Consider the following 18,966-nt stretch of genomic DNA (forward strand, 5'->3'; position numbering starts at 1 on the left):
TTTGAGTTCCTTTTAGATTCTGGATACAAGTTCTTTATCGGATGTGTAGTTTGCAAATATTTTCTCCAATTCTGTGGGTTGTCTGTTTACTCTGTTTATTGTATCTCCTGCTGTGCAGAAGCTTTTTAGTTTAATTACAACCCATTTATTTATTTTTGTTTTTGTTGCATTTATTTTTGGGATCATATACCAGTTAAACTCCGTCATTTTGTCTGTTAGTGTACATACTTAAGCCCACTCACCCAACTTCTGAGATCTTATCTGGAAGCTGCTGATCATCAGTTTCAGGTGTTTCCTACCTATTGGGAGTCTACCTTTCCCTGGTGCTGGCTACAACCAGTTATTATTTTAGAGAGACAATTTAACAACCACCTGACCATCAGCTGATAGTCGCCTGATAATTCTTGGTCGGGGGGCTGGGGGAGTGGAGGCATGGGGGTGTGGGTTGGGTTGGGGGGGCCCTCTCTTCCCTGCTCATGGTTGCCTAGCTACCCATTCTAGCACTCGGAAGCCTAACTCACTCAGGTTACTCAAGGGTACCTATGATTTCATGTACTAGACACAATGAGAAAGGTTAAGATAAACGTAGTCACCAAAATTTTCCTGTTGGTACCTCCAATTACAGTAATTTAGTTATTCTCATTATTTTTTTCACAAAGCAGTTGTGAGAAACCAGAGAATACACTCAGTAAGCTCCCTGGCAGTAAGGTATTCTCAATCTTTACGTATTTGATTCCTTACTGAGCTGCAAATACCAACCTAAGGAAATAATGCTGAATTTGTTTAAATGTTTCACTTTCATAAGAAATTGAATGAATAAACTTCAGAGTAAAATCTACGATTAATGTCTGCTGTATCCATATAATAACCTTTGTGTTATAGAGTCATTCTATGTTTTAATCCCTAGCACCAGAGGTTGTTGGGTTACTATTCATAATTCTTGTTTAATTCCTGGGAATTGTATGCTACCATAGGCAATGTCCTTGAACATCATATGCACTCATTAAAATTTTGTTAACACTAGAAAGAGAGATGGGGGAGTTGAAATAAATTATAATGTTAAATAACAAATCCATATATGTAATATTTATAAACCTAAATATAATGTTGATATTATAAATTGACATATTATAAATTACATATTTTGTTATACATATTTATATCATATATAGGTGTGATGTGCAATAAAACTGTAGACTATTGTGGGAAATTTTTCAAATAAGTTTGAGAGATTATAATTTAATTGTACCTAATTCAATTTGAAATGTTAGGTTTGAGTCCACTTTGAAAGAAGGACCAACAATTGAGCATCACAAATATAAATTTATATATTCACCTATTTATTTCAATATGTAATTCATGACATAGAATTTATTATAAATATATTTCCCTGCCTCTATACACTCACTACCACTACCACTTACCACCACCAACAAAAGCCTCTACAATTTGGTAACCTAAGGCACACTTTATAAAGGGAAATTTTAATGTAGAAATGTAAGTCAATGAGTCAAATTTCCACTTAGATTGAAATGCTTATTTTTTCTATTTTTTTAAAAAGTACAAGTTGAGTGTCTTTAGAAATGGCATAACGCAGCATGATGGCAGTTTATCTGAATTAATGCTACTTCCAAAGCTACCTAACTCAAAGTCAGGGAAAAGCAGCTATTCATAAGAATCTGACTCAAAGCAAAGCACTTCATCTTCTGTCCAACATTGCAGCTGCTATCAAAAAACGTGTATCATACACATAACCTCGGCCAGAAATGTCCAATATGTTAAACAAAAGAAATAATTCTTATATAGCAAAGAGTTTCCAGAAGTCTGTGGTCTTTTAATTGAAGACACGATTAATAGAACAGAAGTTGTTTTGCAATACCCTGCATAAGAATATGACTGAGGTTTGCTGAAAGCCACTTAAACCGAATAAAGGGCGTGTACATTTAACAGAAGCTCACTGCTGCTAACACACAATGAAACCCCCATGGATACAAAGCGGTTTTATATTTTTAAATAGCCTCTTAGTACCAGCAAGCACAACAAACAATAGACTTTAAAAAATATTTTGACTGAGTCAGGAGCAGGATTTTATTCCTTTGTTTTTAAAACAGCATCCTATCATTTCAGAAGTCTACTGCAAAAAGGAATTGCTTAACAGGGGTACTGACAGTTACTAACTTGCTTATCAGGGGTACTTACAATTACTAATTTTCTTTCTTTTTTTTGAGATGGAGTCTTGCTTTGCCACCCAGGCTGGAGTGCGGTGGCGCAATCTCGGCTCACTGCAACCTCCGCCTCCTGGGTTCAAGCGATTTTCCTGCCTCAGCCTCCTGAGTAGCTGGGATTACAGGCATGTGCCACCACCCCTGGCTAATTTTTGTATTTTTAGTAGAGACAAGGTTTCACCATGTTGGTCAGGCTGGTCTTGAACTCCTGACCTCGTGATCTGCCCGCCTCGGCCTCCGAAAGTGCTGGGATTACAGGCATGAGCCACCGCGCCCGGTCCAATTACTGATTTTCTGGTGTCAAGAATAACTTTATTATTAGCTGTTTACAATTTACTGAGGTTCAAACTACCGTTTTCTCCTTTGTTCTTAAACCTGTGCCACTGAGATATAGGTCCCGAAATGACTTTTTTATGTTTTAAAATAAAAATCTATAGCAAAAACATTTCATTTTAAAAGATACTATCTTTTTATTATGGGACCTTTGTTAGTACTACATATAAAACAATCTTTTGAGAAGGTATATGTCCTAGCAACAAACATCGGATACACAGACCATATATTCACACTGGAGATGAAAAGGGCACTGTTAAATTATACAGGAAATCACTAGAACATAAAACAATAACTATAGAGTTACATTGTCCTCTAAAGGGGCAAGTAATTCAGTGGCTCTCTCTTTAAAACCTCTACTGCATTCCTCTTGCCATATGTATTGGATCCCACGTTGGTAGATGAGAGAATGGCACCAAAGTTGTTGCTGGAACGAACTAAAAAATTTGCCAGGCGCTGCGTTGCACACGTGGCAGTGTTGCATTTCCGCTTTTCCACTTGATGACTGGTAACATGGAACAAATGTGAAAAGTTAGAGCCTTAGAATTTTAGTTGGATCCAGTAACGTGACATCAAATATCTTGTATTGATGAAAACCAAAGAAACGATTTTCACTTAAGTAACTCAGTGTTTTGGTGTGCAAACACCTAGATGACTGAGATTTTTTTTTTAACACCTTGAAATGACAATTGAAAATCATGTAACATCTTTCATTACAGTCAATGTTGCACTTCTCAGTTAAAAGTCTTCCTTTGGAAATTCAGAATACATTACATATAATCAAAATAACAGTGTCTTTGTCTTACATTTTTAAAAATCTTGAAGAATTTTTTTAATATATAAAAAGAATTTAGAATGTAAAATTTATATGTAATCTGAAATATGAGGAAATTTAAAAATGATTCTTTCTACATCTTTCCAATAAGAATAAAGCAATAATTACTTAATCTTTAAGTTCCTTGAGATAACTGAATCAGGAGTGTTATGCAAGAAATGTCATAAGGGAATTCTGCAATATGCAACACATGGATTAACCTTGAGGACATTAGGTTGAGTGAAAGAAGCTAGTCATAGAAAGATAAATACCACTTGGTTCCATGTATATGAAGTATTTAAAATAGTCAAATTCATGAATTAAAGAATGGAATGGTGGTTATCAGGGGCAAAGGAGATGGGGAAATAAGGAATTACTAACCATTGGGCGTAAAGCTTCAGTCAAGCAAGATGACTAAGCTCTAGAGATCTGCTGCCCAACATCTTACACATAATCCAGAATAATGTATTCCATGCTTAAAAATTTGTTAAAAGGGTAGATATCATGCTTTGTTCTTACCACAATAAAATGAAATTTAATAAAATAAAAAAGAATATCATAAAAAGTATGTCAAAAAAAGAGAATATCATAAAGTCTCAAAAAGAATCAAATCTATCGCCTGCTCAAGTAGTCTATTGCAATGTGAGAGTTTTATTACTTTTAGCATAAATACATTTTCCTGCTTGGATCTCATACCTTCAAGAATTTTAATGATAAGACTATGTTAAATGTTAAAACCAAAAGACTTTTTATGTCAATGGTATTAATATTCATCACATTTTTCTAGCCACCTGGAAGAAGTGCATAATAATACTTATAAACTCAGAAATCATAACCACACATTAAATCATTTAATTTTAACTTACGTTTTTATTTGAAACATTTATTTGTATACCAACTCCATTTTTTTGACAGCCTTTTGTTTCAATGTGCTTTCAAAATGATATTGGAAATGGATTCAGAATAATAACATTGCTCCCTCTTTGCTGATTATTAGGAAAGTTACAGAAATGTCTTAGTTTTCAGCTCCATAGAAATCAAAATATTGGTGAAACTTAGGGTAAATGGAAAGTGAAATAGTTATAGGGCTAAACACTCCATGTCCAGGAGCCAGTGGATATGCATAATCTGGGACTCAAATGCAATGGATTTATCTCATTGTGTTTACCTTGTGTGGGGAGTATTTCATTATCTCTGTCTCTAAGTAGAGATAGCCTAAGAGTAAATATTTAATAATCTTATGTGAAACTGTTTGTTTTTTAAATTTTACTCCCATATTTCCTCCTAAGTACAGAAAACTTCTTACAGCATTAGGTGAACTGAATGCGTGTTGAATGTGAGTGTATGCTGACAAATTTTTGAACAAATTATCTGGGCAAAGGAAACCACTTTGGGATCTAATTATTTAATCTATGTCAGTCTCATTCACACTATCTGTTCAATTATTTATTTTTGAAGGTACTGTAAATATGACCAATGTACATTTCAAAAGAGTGATTTAATGCTTTAAGGTTTGAATTAGTAATTTCATACATTTGCATTGAATTCTAAAATACTAACTTTTCTTGAAAAACAGTAAAAATGGGAATTTGGCCCAAACATCTCAAAAAAAGTAATAAAGGAAAATTATGGGTCAAATTAAGAAGGTTCAAAGGTAATATCTGTTCCAAGATATGATTAGCATATTACTGAAGCAGAGTGTGAAATACTTTATATGCTAAATGCTGAGTGGTATTTTGATAATTGGTTGGAAGGTCAATAATATAATTTAAAATTGTTCTAAATAAAATGTTACCTTATTCGAGTTAGCTAGATGGGTCATCATTCCACTTAGAAGAAATGGTAAAAGCATTTATATTTTTATCATATTTGTGAAATTGCTTTTCTAAAAAATACTTTTCATCTAAATATACTATTCAGCATATACAAGATTCTATCTAAAGCAATCTTTAGGATGGAAAAAGATGTCTGAAATGGTTAATAAAAGGCATTACCTCCCTGGTTTCAGGCATTTTTTTCTCATTGACTACGTGGACAGGTAACATACGAGCTAGTAACAAACATTAAAGCTGTTGACCACTTACAGGCACATACACACATGGAAATTCTTGACTTTAAGAGAGTTTAAACAGAGATGACAATAAGCCAAAGTATAACTCTAAATTGCCTCTCTTTTAAATTGTCTCTCCAGAGTTTTCAAAAGGGCTTTAAAGTGAGTCTCTGTTCTCAGCTCTTAACATTCATCTGTGGAAGCATGTGAGCTCCTGCAGGGAGATCCAGTGATTACATCTTGGCATCTATGTAATTATATTTTTAACTATCCTTTGATTACCTAATAGGCAGATACTTTCAAGGGAGTGTAAAAAAGTTGGTGGGAAAGTATGTGATCCTTTTATCCTATTTCATACATTTACAAATTGAAAATATCTCAAATGAGATGATTAAATTTTATGAGGAAAATGACATTGAATAATATTAGTCTTATTTTTAAAAATGAGTTTAAAATTTGACACATTTTCCACATAGATTTTCCTAGCTTTCTGTGAGATATGTAGAATAGTACATGATTTAACATCTCAGCATGATAAATCATACCCCCTTTAACAAATGTTCAAACATACTCATTTCAGGCAACACATTAAAAAGCAATTTGAAGAATGTTTTACAAGATTTCTGATAATTCAAAGTTAAAGATTGTGAGACTAACATAAAAATAATTTTATAATAAGTAATATTATATTACATATTACTCTATTTCTAAGTGAAGTTTCTTTCATAATAAACAAACATCTATAAAAACATAATGGGCTGGGTTCAGTGGCTCACTCTTATAATCCCAGAACTTTGGAAGACTGAGGCAGGAGGAAGGCTTGAGCCCAGGAGTTTGACACCAGCCTGGGCAACGTGGGGAGACCCTTTGCCTATAAAATAAAGATAAAATAATTAGCTGGGTATGGAGGCAGGTGCCTGTGGTCCCAGCTACTTGGGAGGCTGAGGTGGGAGGATCACCTGAGCCCAGAAGGTCCAGGCTACAGTGAGCCATGATTGTACCACTGTGCTCCAGCAGCCTGGGTGACAGAGAGAAAGAGAGAGAGAGAGAGAGAGAGACGCTGTCTCAAAATAAAATAAAAAAAGAGAGGGTAAAGGTGCTTAGTAAATTTCTATATCTATTGAAAGAAAGTATCAAGATATAAACAGATATACTAGGAAATACTACTGATTTTCCTGTCATCATTCAGATATTCTGCTTATCAGAAACTTTACGTCATTTCAAAAGTTATTTTTATCCAAGAAAAAGCAAATAGAAAATTACAGTCAGTTCTGAGAAGAACACTCTGTAAACTAAATAACTCTTGAAATGACAAAAAGCATCTGATAATGATTCTTACTATTTATTACAGGTAGGTGCTGTAGAAATCTTTGCATATTGCTATGGGCTTCCAAGAAAAACTACCTCGAAGGAAAACAAAGACAAGATGACGATCATTCTAATGAGAAGAGTTATAATATGACAATGCGCACTCTTCACAAAGGTAAACTTAATTCTCCTTGGTGTTAAAGAGTGTGTAAGTTCAGTCCCATAAGACTATATGGAGCAAAACTGATTTAGGCACAAACAAATCCTCACTATATTATTTATGACTTATGCACATATTTGAACTTAATAACACTTTAAATAAATGGAGAGTTACAGTTTTAAAGTTTCAGTTTGAAAATTGTAACTACTCTTAAGAGTTTTAAGTGACATAGTTTTTAGATTTCCTTAATTACCATTTAAATGACATGAAACCTTCCATAATAAGCCTTCCTAGGAAATCCTGACATACATGCTACCTACTGAAAGTAATTTTAAAAAGTATTAAGTTTATAGCAGCTTAGAAGTAATATGAAGAATAACTTTTTATAAATCTGTTTCACTCACAGAATAGCTAGCTAACAATATAGAATAAATCCCCCAACAGCAAACGGCTTTTTAACTAGTTCTTTTAGGTTTCATTTCTTAAAAACATTAATTTGCTACTGATTATTTCTATACATTTCCATTTCCACAAGATGTAAAAGTTTTTAACACTTCTAGAGACATTTGAGGAAAACAAAAATCTAAGTAAATATACAAAAAGAATCCACTTGGTATAAAAATATATGCTTTAGTTAAGTTTCTCTGGTTTGTTTCAGTATCAGGTTAATATAGGAGAAATTACTACTTTTTGATTTTTTTCCTGCTTCATGTTCTGGCTTTGCCCCTCTAAGTTGCAAGGGCATATTTCTTGACAAAACTGGAATTATCCATTCCTGTCTGTCAGAAGTTCCATCAAAGATATCTATTTGCCACTGGTGTTATTCTTCAAAGAACACAGAATTCAAGGAACAGTGGAATAGCTGAAGGTACTGTTCTTAAACATGATCTAGTCAGAAATCTAAGGCTGTTAGTTATTTGACAGTATTTAATTCTAATATTCCCACACTTTACAAAAGAAACAGGATTTTAAAGTTACCAACCTTTCAATGGGTGTAGCTTTCAGATGGTTTAAGGCAACAGAGAGCACGATGAGAAATACTTGCAGCTTTAGGATGCACATTGCTTCTCAAATTTTCTGCAAAGAATAATACAGCACTGAAATCAAGAGATTTCTTACAGTTCTAATTGATGTAATTTTAAATTAGAGCCTAGTTTTTAAAAGAAACATCTTTTTAAAACGTAATTTACAAGGATCAAAATTGTTATCGATATAGTCCCTTAATACTGTCCACTTTTCAAGTAATTTCGAGATTTTTACTTTCCCAATTTCCTTCTCTAAGCAATCTGAACATTTATATTGTAATACATTCTCCCTTTAGCTTTTCTTTGGAATAAACCATGAATTTAACACCAAGTGTGCATTTCTCTAAGTAAATAAAACTTTCCCAGAAATAGGAAATTCTTTACCTTTTAATGTTTCAATGTCAGCAATATCAGCAAATGCCTTTGATAGAAAGAAAGCTTCAAGAAAAGAGTCCAGGCTTGTATCCACTGGAATATTTACCCCCTCATTTGCTAACTAGTAATCTAGCTCTTATATACCCCTCACACCTTTCTCAGCTCTGACATCAGGCAGCTCAGAGAGCCTCTGTCATTAATTTCCATCCCTATAGATAGAAGGTACCTCACAGGCAGTAGAAGCAGATGGGTCATTATTACATTAACTCATCAGTAAATATTAACGTAGCAAATACAGAGTATCCTTGTGCAGTTAATGGCGTGTCATACACAGCAAATTTTGAATTTGCCATCTTTGTAAGACATGAGTGAATTTTCAAGAATTAAGTGTATGCTATGGTAAGGAACTGATAGAAAGGGGTAAGGATAACAACAAATGTGCATATATACAAACAGAGAAATCACAGACTTTTGGCATATCTAAACCCAAGGGACCGCAATGGCTGAATCCCATGAAGCTTCAGAAATAAATGGAGATATAAGGGGAAGGTGTATAAAAAGGGCATAAAAGAGAAATCAAAAGTCATTTACAATGAGGTGAGGGGAGATGTAAAAGCATAAGAGTAATGGAAGACCTAGTCTGGTAGGGATTATTCTAGGTACCAGAGATATGACAGGGAACAAAACAAAATTAGAATGAACAATTGCTACATAACCAAATGAATAAAAAATTCATTTTTCAGCACTTACATAGAGATCCATAATTATATGTAGTCAAGCAGTTTTTGGATGACTTTTTCCATTCATTCATACACAGAAATTTTACAATTATTTTGAAAGATTTGTTTCCTGTTAGTTTCATGAGAACATTATGAATGGCTTAGCTCAGACAGTACTTTGTAGTTTGTCTTTTAAAATGATTTGCTTTTTAAAATTTTCTCCAATTTGCTCTTTCTTTTTTTGTATTTCTTTCTCTCTTTCTTTTTTGTTTTTTTTTTGAGATGGAGTTTCACTCTTTGTTGCCCAGGCTGGAGTGCAAGGGTGCGATCTCGGCTCACCGTAACCTCCACCCCCCGGGTTCAAGTGATTCTCCCACCTCAGCCTACAGAGTAGCTGGATTTACAGGCATGCACCTTCATGTCTGGCTAATTTGGTATTTTTAGTGGAGACGGGGGATTCTCCATGTTGGTCAGGCTGGTCTCGAACTCCTAACCTCAGGTGATCAGCCCGCTTCTGCCTCCCAAAGTGCTGGGATTACAGACGTGAGCCACCGCACCTGGTCTCTTTTTTTGTATTTCTAAATTATATTTGGTATCTTAGTTATTAATATAACAACTTAATGTCATGTAGAGCAAATAAAAGAAATTTCAATTGTCAGTGAAAATGTGCATGCCTGTGTAATCTTAAAAAAATTGAAGTTCTCTAACTAGAAACATTAGTTCATTGATTTCATATACTTCTTAAAAGCTTTGTAACATTGTTTGAAGGTGTTTGGTAGAGATTTCAGGAGGAAAGAAATAAACTTGTTTAGAATCCTTGTTCTAATTATTCAATGATGCTACAATTTTAATATTTCTGTGAAATTTACTGATATTCCAACAGAAAAAAAAAAACAAAAGAAATGGAAGGATAATGCATTTCCATAAGAAGATAATGTACTTAACAAGGTGAATATGAGGTAGGAGGCAGGACTAGACTCCAGAGGCAGGGCTTGAACACCAGACCAAATTGAGAACTAGCTAAAACAGGGCCAATGGAAAGCAGCTTTCCATAAGACACACCCCTTAGTGTGCCATGTCAGTTTACCATTGCTATAACAACACCCAGGAGTTACTGCCTCTTTCCGGGGCAATGACTGGATGACCCAAAAGTGACTACCACTTCCCTTGAAATTTCTGGGTAAACCACCCCTTAATCTGCATGTAGTTAAAAGTGGGTATAAATATGACTGCAAAACCGCCCTAAGCTGCTACTCTCTGCATATGGGTTAGCCCTGCCCTGCAGGAGCAGTCACAGAGTTATAAATGCCAGAGCTGTAACACTGCCTCTTCAATAAAGCTGTTTTCTTCTACCTCCAACGTGCCCCTGAACTCTTTCATGAACAAAGCCAAGAACCCTTGAGGGCTAAACATCTAGTTAATGCTGAATCCTGGACCAAAGCTTAGCTTTCTGACTCATGGTCTAGTGTTCATTTAGACAAAAATACTTGCTTATTACCTATATTGTTAGTTATTCTATTTTCATAACTTTTTTTTCCTCTAAGATGTTAAGGGTGCCAAACATAACGTTCAAAATGGATCCTCTCTTACCCTAATGTTATAAGCAAAATCTTCTATCTAAGAAAAGAACAGGAAGACCTGGTATTTTATAAGGACTGCCATATGTCAGGCACAGTCATATAATTGATATGTGATATCTCACTTCATCTCTGCACCTCTATGGTGGTTATCATTTGCCCTAATTCATGGATAATGAAAATGAGATTCAAAGAGTATAAGTGACTTGCTTAAGGTTACAGAGCTACACAGGAGCAGAGTGAAAGACAAATTCTCATCTGTCTGATCCAGGATATTTGTTTCTTTGTTAAAGAGGATCTATGTTTTCATATTCTGAATTGCTAATTGCTTTCTCTAAGTTGTATATCTTGTTATAACACCTTGAATGATTTTGTTATAGCCAGATGTGACCTTATGCTGGTCTCGTATAATGTTTAGTAAAATCAACATCTATCCCAATCTCAAATAGCTTCAGAGTTTACATGCTCCCTATAGCACGAATGAAAGTGAAGGTATGCGGATATTTAGATTATCTTTACAAGGGCATAATCTCCTTTCTAAAGAACAAGCATCACTATCACTATCTTGGTATCCCCTCTAGCCTTGCTAAGTCAAAGTGTAAATAAGGTGCTGGCAGCTTTTGCATCACCTTGGAGCTAATTAGAAATGCAGAATCTCAGGCCCCACCTTGGATCCACTCTATCAAAATCTGCATTTCAAAAATGATCTTTCCTTAGTGATTGCATACACATTACAGTTTGAGAAAAATTGTCCCGCATCTTTAAAGCATCAGTCTGGATGTGGAATAATATGTGATACCTCACTTCATCTTCACACCTCTACGGTGGTTATCATCTGCTCTAATTTATAGATAGTGAAACTGAGATTCAAAGAATATGAGCCACTTGCTTGAGGTGAAAGAGCTACTCAAGGGTAGAGTGAAAGACAAATTTTCATCTGCCTGTCCCAGGATATTTGTGGAATGAATTAGAGGGTGGCAAGAGTAAAAACAGGAAATCTACTAGCAGGTGATGTCAGTGAGATGATGAGGCCTTAGACCAGGGTGGTTGCTGAAGAGTTAAAGAAGTAAATGACTCCAAGTCATATTCATAATCATAACATGCTTTGACGATGACGTAAATAAAGGGAACAAATGAGAAGAGATTGAAGATAAACATGAGTGTCAGTTTAGGATATAATTCATAATATGTATTAATGAGCTTCTTCCTATCAAATTTTAAAAGTAAAAGATGTTTTATATATCATTTTAAAAATAATTTTTACATTTTATAAAATTTGTATGTGGGCACTCAGTTTTAACTATTTTAGCTGTTTCTACATTTCTTTAACTATTTTAGCTGTTTCTACATTTCAAAAATATTTACTTCTCTGGACACTCTTGATTTATTAATTTACATTTTATATGTTGATATCCCATATTAGAGGACAAAGATTCAGCTCTCCTCACTTTTCTTCTCTACCACTATCCTAAAATAGTTTAATAGATTTTTTGAATTATATGAATATTAGGTGTACATCTTTTTTCTATTTACATTTTAAAGTGTTTCTTGTGGGAACTTTCAAATGTATATAAAATTAGAACAATTATCAACAAATGATCTATCTTGCTCACTCTATATTCCTACCTACTTTCCTCCCACCTCCCACTGTATTATTTAAAACAAATCCTAGGCCGGGCGCAGTGGCTCACGCCTGTAATCCCAGCACTTTGGGAGGCCAAGGCGGGTGGATCACGAGGTCAGGAGATTGAGACCATCCTGGCTAACACTGTGACACCCCGTGTCTACTAAAAATACAAAAAGAAATTAGCTGGGCATGGTGGCGGCGGACGCCTATAGTCCCAGCTACTAGGGAGGCTGAGGCAGGAGAATGGCTTGAAACCGAGAGGCAGAGCTTGCAGTGAGCCGAGATCACACGGCTGCACTCCAGCCTGGGCGACAGAGAGAGACTCCGTCTCAAAAAAAAAAAAATTAAAAAAAGAGATAAAAATAATTTTTTAAAATTTACTATTCAAAATTTGCAAAACTAAATAAGAGTAAAAGAAATTTACATTTTGTCACTGGATTGATGTAAGACAAAAACATTGTGTGGGAAAGCTGGAGTTGAGGACGAAAGAGATTCTGAGAATAAAAATCCCTGGTACATAGCCAAAATTTCAGTCAACTTCAGATTTTCAAGGGCTAGAAAGTAGGTAACCTCAAGCCACCGTCTCCAACAGACAAAAGGAACCAGGTAATATCTGTGTTCCAGGGAGAAAGAATAGAAAATTGGCTGAGTTCTATCACTGACAAAACTTAGTGGGAAGGAGGGATCTGGAAGGTGGGAGGGTGGAGGGATACCGGGCTTGGGGGGTGGGGAGAGGCCGTGCTTCAGCCTCCCCCCCCCGCACTGCCCCTCCCTCTCCCACTGCCCCTCCCCAACAAAGGAGCTCTTTGTGATGTGAAGGCCCCAGCTCTGTGACACAGGCCTGGGCCTCAGTCCCTAGTCTCCACAGGGGTGCCCAGAGCTCAGTTGCTTGAAAGCAATGCGCCTATTCACATGGAGAATCTTCCCTTTCCTCTAAAATTACTTAGCGCCTCATCGCTAAACACCCCCAGCCCCACACCATGGGTGTTGGATATCCTCCTCACCTTGGTGTTTGCCCTGGTGTTCTTCTTCCTATTACTCCCCTACTTATCTTACCTCCGTTGTGACGACCCACCCTCACCATCGCCTGGGAAGAGAAAGGTAAGGAGCCCTCAGTCCGGACCCACAGAGCTTGATTCTCTCCTTTCTTTTTATTATTAGTTCCACTTTTCCAAATCCAGTGGAGAGAGACTTCTGCGATGGGAAGTCTCAGGAGAGACCAGAACATCATTCCAGGGAGAGGCAAGGCAGCCAGGGGTTGGTAGGGGGTAGATCGTGTACAGGGATTTCCATCCCAAGATCTCAGTCCATCTGTGGGGGAGCGCAGGAGGCGTGAAGGCAAAACCAAACCCATGGACTCAGCAGCCAGGATTGGTCATGAGATGGGGGAGGTCTCTGGTCATGAGACAGGGGAGGTCTCTGTCCGAGGCCAGGCCCTGAGCCCTGGCTCATCAGCCCCTTCCTGGGGCAGGTGGCTCGGGGCCCAGCCTCCTTTGTGTGGGGTGATATGAGGCCTGTGCTGGGCCCCCGAGGGCCTCCCGCTGGGCCTGGCGTCTCCTCTGGTCTCTTGGGAAGCAGAATCCTACCTCACAGCTCAGTGGTGCCTGCGGGCCTGAGCCTGGGTGTTCCTGGAGCAGAGGAGCAGGGACTGATGGCGTCCATGGTGGACCTCATATTGAAAATCCCTCTCTCTCTCTCTCTCTCTTTCTCTCTGTGTGTGTGTGTGTGTGTGTGTGTGATTTTTATTTTATTTTATTTTTTGAGATGGAGTCTCGCTCTGTCGCGCAGGCTGCAGTGAAATGGAGCGATATCGTCTCACTGCAACCTTTGCTTCCCGAGTTCAAGCCATTCTCCTGTCTTAGCGTCCTGAGTAGCTGGGGATTACAGGTGCCCGCCACCATGCCTGGCTAATTTTTGTAGTTTTAGTACAGATAGGGTTTCACCATGGCCAGGCTGGTCTCAAACTCCTGACCTCAGTTGATCCACCCGCGTCGGCCTCCCAAAGTGCTCGGATTTTAGGCGTGAGCCACCACGCCCGGCCCCCTCTTCCTGTTTTTATAAGAAGAAAAGCAGTTTATCATCCATTTAAACATGAGTGGGAGGAAGCACACAGAGCTCCCTGAGCAAGACAGAGCCATGCGGTTCGTGAGTGCAGCGTGCTGCGGCTGGGCTGGGGGCGAAGAGGGAGAGCTGGTCCCAGCTCCTCGCCATTTCTTGTCTCCCAGCGTCATCTTGTCTCCCCATGTCATCTTGTCTCCCCACGTCATCGTGTCTCCCAGTGTCCAGTAGGGTGGAGAGGGAGGCCCAGACACAGGATGAAAAACAACAGTCTGAGAGGTAAGGCTCTTCCAGGGCACACTAGAGTTAATTTGATCTCATCTGTCTGGGAGGGAACTGACTCTGAAGAAGTCAGTTGAAGAAACCTGAGGTGTGGGCTCCTAGGAAGGAAATCAGAACCCTGGGTCCTTCTCAGATTCCATGCTGGAATGAAGCCATGGTGGGCCAGGGACTGAGCGTTACCCAGCAGGGGGCAGTGTGTGTGTCCTGGGGAGACCAATGCCTGCCTGGATGCGGTGGGGGGTGAGGGGGCCTCCCGCTCCCTGGGAACAGCTGTTCAACTCTGCTAAGGCTGATTCCTCTTTGAGACCACCCCAGTCCTTTTTCCACACAGGGCAGTTGTGAGGACTATGGGGGTGGGGGGCCTGTGTGTGGAAGCCCTTTGTGAATGACAAAGCCCTGTCCTCCATGCCTTGCTATTACCGTCGGGGCCATGTAGCTTTGAACACAGATGCATGGGTTCCAGGGTCTAATTTCCCATGGTCTTCCCTAAAGAAACATACACTCAGCCTCCCGTGAGATCCCAGGCCCCTCCCTCACTGCCCTAACCTGATCTGATTTCCAGCTTGTAGAGAGTGCCCCAGAGGCCTGGAGGAGACTTGGGACCTGCTTTCACAACTGCAGAGGTGAGGCACTTCCCCTTCCCTGCATCCTTCCTACCAGGGCTGGGATGTGACCCCAGGGCCATAGGCAGCCTGGAACTGACCTGGGATGGGGAGACCAGGGGGACAGAGGATGGGGGTAAAACCCTGGGGCGAGGGGTAGCAGGAGAATTGGGTGGTCAGGGTGTGGGGTGGTGGAGTGGCTGTGGCCCGAGCGCCCACTCTGCCCTCCGAACCCACCTGCTCCTGGCTGCAGCTTGTGCCTCCTGTCTCCTGCAGCCTCCTGGGGCCACACCTTGAAAAAGGTGACTGTAATTGGCTCTCCGGTCCAGATCCTCCAGGTGAGGTGGGCAAAAGAGCACCTGATGGAGCCTCCTGGTCCTCTCATGAGCCTATGGAAGACGCTGCTCCCATGCTCTCCCCGTTAGCTTCCCCGGATCCTCGAACCAAGCATCCTGAGGATCTGGCCTCCACCCCACCACCAGGCCAAATGACCACCTCAGTCTCCTCTCTAAGTGCCTCCCAGCCACCAGAACCTTCCCTTCTCCTAGAATGCCCTTCACCCGAGCCACCTGCACTTTTCCCTCACCCACCACACACCCCTGATCCTCTGGCCTGCTCTCCGCCTCCTCCAAACGGCTTCACTGCTCCTCGCCTGCGGGACTCCACTCTAACTCCATTTCACTGTGACTCAGGGGCACTTCCACTGGGCACCGTCCCTCAAAGCTTGTCTCCAAGTGAGGATTTGGCGGCTTCTGTCCCAGCCATCGCAGGCCTTGGCGGCTCGAACAGTCAAGCTTCTGCCTTCTCCTGGTGGCAGAAGACTACCAGAATCTCGTGCGTCTGCAACTCATCAGTCCACAAAAATCATCTTTCCTGCCAAAGGGAGATTACAATGTCCCCACTGCTTTTCCTGGACCAGCCCCTGTCCCATGTGGGGCCTGAGCCCCAACCCTTTATTTCATCCACACCCCAATTCCGGCCCACACCTACGGCTCAAGCTGAGGCTCAGGCCCATCTTCAATCCTCTTTCCCAGTCCTATCTCCTGCTTTTCCATCCCCGATCAAGAACACTGGAGTAGCTTGCCCTGCGTCGCGGAATAAAGTGCAAGCTCTCTCCCTACCTGAAACTCAGCACCCTGAACGGCCTTTGTTGAGGAAACAACTAGAAGGTGGGTTGGCTTTACCCTCTAGCGTCCAAAAATCTCAGGACATCTTTAGTGTCTCCACTCCTAACCTTCCCCAGGAAAGACTGACATCCATTCTGCCTGAGAACTTTCCAGTCAGTCCTGAACTCCGGAGACAACCGGAGCAACACATGGGGCAACGTGGAAGGATCCAAGAGTCTCTGGATCTGATGCAGCTTCGGGATGAACCGCCAGGGACAAGTCAGGCCAAGGGCAAACCCAGGCCCTGGCAGTCCTCCACGTCCACAGGCGAAAGAAGCAAGGAGGCACAGAAGGTGAAGGTCCAGCTAGAGAGGGACCCGTGCCCACATCTGGGGCAAATTCTGGGTGAGACCCCGCAAAATCTATCCAGGGGCATGGAAAGCTTCCCAGGGAAGGTTCTGGGGGTGACATCTGAGGAGTCACAAAGGAACTTGAGGAAGCCCTTGAGGAGTGACTCGGGAAGCGATTTATTAAGACACACAGAGAGGCATCATATACAACACCTCCTGAAAGCACACATGCGCAGGAAGTTGAGCCAGACCAACGAAGGCTTGATCCCTGTGAGAGTGCGTCGATCCTGGCTTGCTGTCAACCAGGCTTTTCCCATGTCCAGCACCCACGTGAAAACCAGCAATCTAGCAGCCCCGGAAAGTGGGAAAGCCTGTGTGAACACAGCCCAGGAGCTTTCCTTCCATGAGCCGTGCACTCAGCAGGTGCTGGGAGCCCATATTGCGAGGCTTTGGCCCAAATACAAGTGGGGTCTACCCCTCAGGGTCCTCAAGCCCATTCAGTGCTTTAAACTGGGAAAGGTTTCATCCTTGTCCCCTGTACAGCTTGCCAGTCCCTCCTCAGCCACCTGTGAATCTGGGGCTGGCTCAAAAGTTGAGGTGGACACGTTCCTTGGAAAGCCACCAATGGCAAGTCTGAGAAAGCAGGTGCTGACCAAAGCATCTGTTCACATGCCAGAGAGTCTTCAGGCCTCCTCACCTGCATGTAAGCAGTTCCAGAGGGCCCCGCGAGGGATCCCATCTTGGAAAGGTCATGGGCCCTTGAAGGCTCCTCCAGCTGGACAGGAGGGCAGGTGGCCATCTAAGCCCCTCACATACAGCCTCACAGGCAGCACCCAGCAGAGCCGGAGCTTAGGAGCCCAATCTTCAAGGGCTGGAGAGACCAGGGAGGCAGTGCCACAACCCAAAGTCCCCTTGGCAACCTGTATGCTGGCAAACCTCCAAGCCACAAGTGAGGATGTCCGTGGTTTCAAGGCTCCAGGGACCAGCAAAAGCTCTCTACTCCCTAGAATGTCTGTCTCCCAAGATCCAAGAAAGCTGTGTCTTAGGGAGGAGGTTGTTAGTGAATTTGAACCTGGAATGGCCACGACATCAGAGACCCAGCCTCAAGTTTCTGCCACTGTTGCGCTCCTTCCAGCTGGGCAAGCATCTGTTCTGCCCCATGCTTCAGAGAATTTGGCTTCTCAAGTGCCCCAGGGCCATCTCCAGAGCATGCGTACTGGGAACATGCGGGCTTCCCAGGAGCTATGTGACCTCATGGCAGCCAGAAGGAGCAACCTGGGGCACAAGGTGCCCAGGAACCCAAACCGTCAAGGCTCATGCAAGAGCCAAAGGCCGATGTTTCCCCCTACTCACAAGAGGGAGAACTCTAGGAAGACCAGCTTAAAAAATGATGAAGAAATGCTTCAAGGATTGAGGACTCCTCATCTTACCCCAGGCAGGAAGACAGAAGACACCCGTAAGAATGAAGGCGTCCAGCTACTGCCATCAAAGAAACAGCCTCCTTCAATAAGCCACTTTGGAGAAAACATCAAACAATTTTTTCAGAGCATTTTTTCAAAGAAAAAAAGGAAGCCAGCACCAGTCACTGCCGAGAGCCAAAAAACAGTAAAAACCCGACCATGCATGCACAGCAGCAGTGCTGAAGCTCAGCAGCTCATGACAGCAGTTGGACAGATACTGGAGAAGAAAATGTCACTTTGCCATAGGCGCCATGCCTCGAACGGAAATCAGCACCAACAGCAGTTTTAAGCCCCAGTCTGTGGATTTCCCTGCAACCACAGGCACCCCTTCTACTCAGAACACAGCAGAATGCTGAGCTATGCAGCCAGCAGTCAACAAGCCACTCTTAAGAGCCAGAGTTGTCCCAACAGAGACAGGAAAATCAGAGAACAGCAGCCCTTGAAAAGTGTCCAGTGCAACAATGAGCAAAGGGGCCTGCGACATCCCCAGCCCTTGCTCCCCAAGAAAGCTGAATCCCCAGTCAGTCCCCCTCAGCACTGGCCGAAGATACCCGGTGCCTCCAGCCACCATCACCACTGTCCAAGGCACTGTCTTCTTCAGGGAGGCATCTAATTTGTTCAGTCACAAATTCTTTTTTAGCCTTCCCTGGAGAAAAACAAGTCCCCAAGAAAAAATTCTATATAGAGAAAAAGTATTTTCTCCCAAAGTGCGGGGATTACAGGCGTGAGCCACCGTGCCTGGCCTGAAATGTTTATTTTTAATTTATATTTATTTGCATGTCAATTTAAAGTAATGTGCCATTCAGATCATTTTTGTAGTGTGCCTTTTTTTTAAAGAACATGCTATGAATGCTTTTCCATATTAATAATGTTTTACCATGTAACTTTAAATAAC

At 41.1% G+C, this 18,966-nt stretch overlaps 1 protein-coding gene and 1 pseudogene across 1 annotated transcript; one reads left to right on the forward strand and one right to left on the reverse strand.

Moving 5' to 3' along the window:
* Positions 1-1,317: 1,317 nt before the first annotated feature.
* On the reverse strand, positions 1,318-8,420 carry IAPP (islet amyloid polypeptide). The gene is made up of 3 exons (XM_003265584.4): positions 8,300-8,420; positions 7,873-7,967; positions 1,318-3,063 (listed from the first exon to the last, which is right to left on the reverse strand). Exons 2-3 carry the CDS (start codon positions 7,950-7,952, stop codon positions 2,874-2,876), a joined length of 270 nt encoding a protein of 89 aa, XP_003265632.1. The 5' UTR covers positions 7,953-7,967; positions 8,300-8,420; the 3' UTR covers positions 1,318-2,873.
* A 4,705-nt stretch (positions 8,421-13,125) lies between these two features.
* On the forward strand, positions 13,126-18,684 carry LOC101177373 (annotated as a pseudogene).
* Positions 18,685-18,966: the final 282 nt, after the last annotated feature.

The sequence above is a fragment of the Nomascus leucogenys genome, chromosome 23 (genome assembly GCF_006542625.1).
Source record: "Nomascus leucogenys isolate Asia chromosome 23, Asia_NLE_v1, whole genome shotgun sequence".
NCBI classification, from domain to species: Eukaryota; Metazoa; Chordata; class Mammalia; order Primates; family Hylobatidae; genus Nomascus; species Nomascus leucogenys.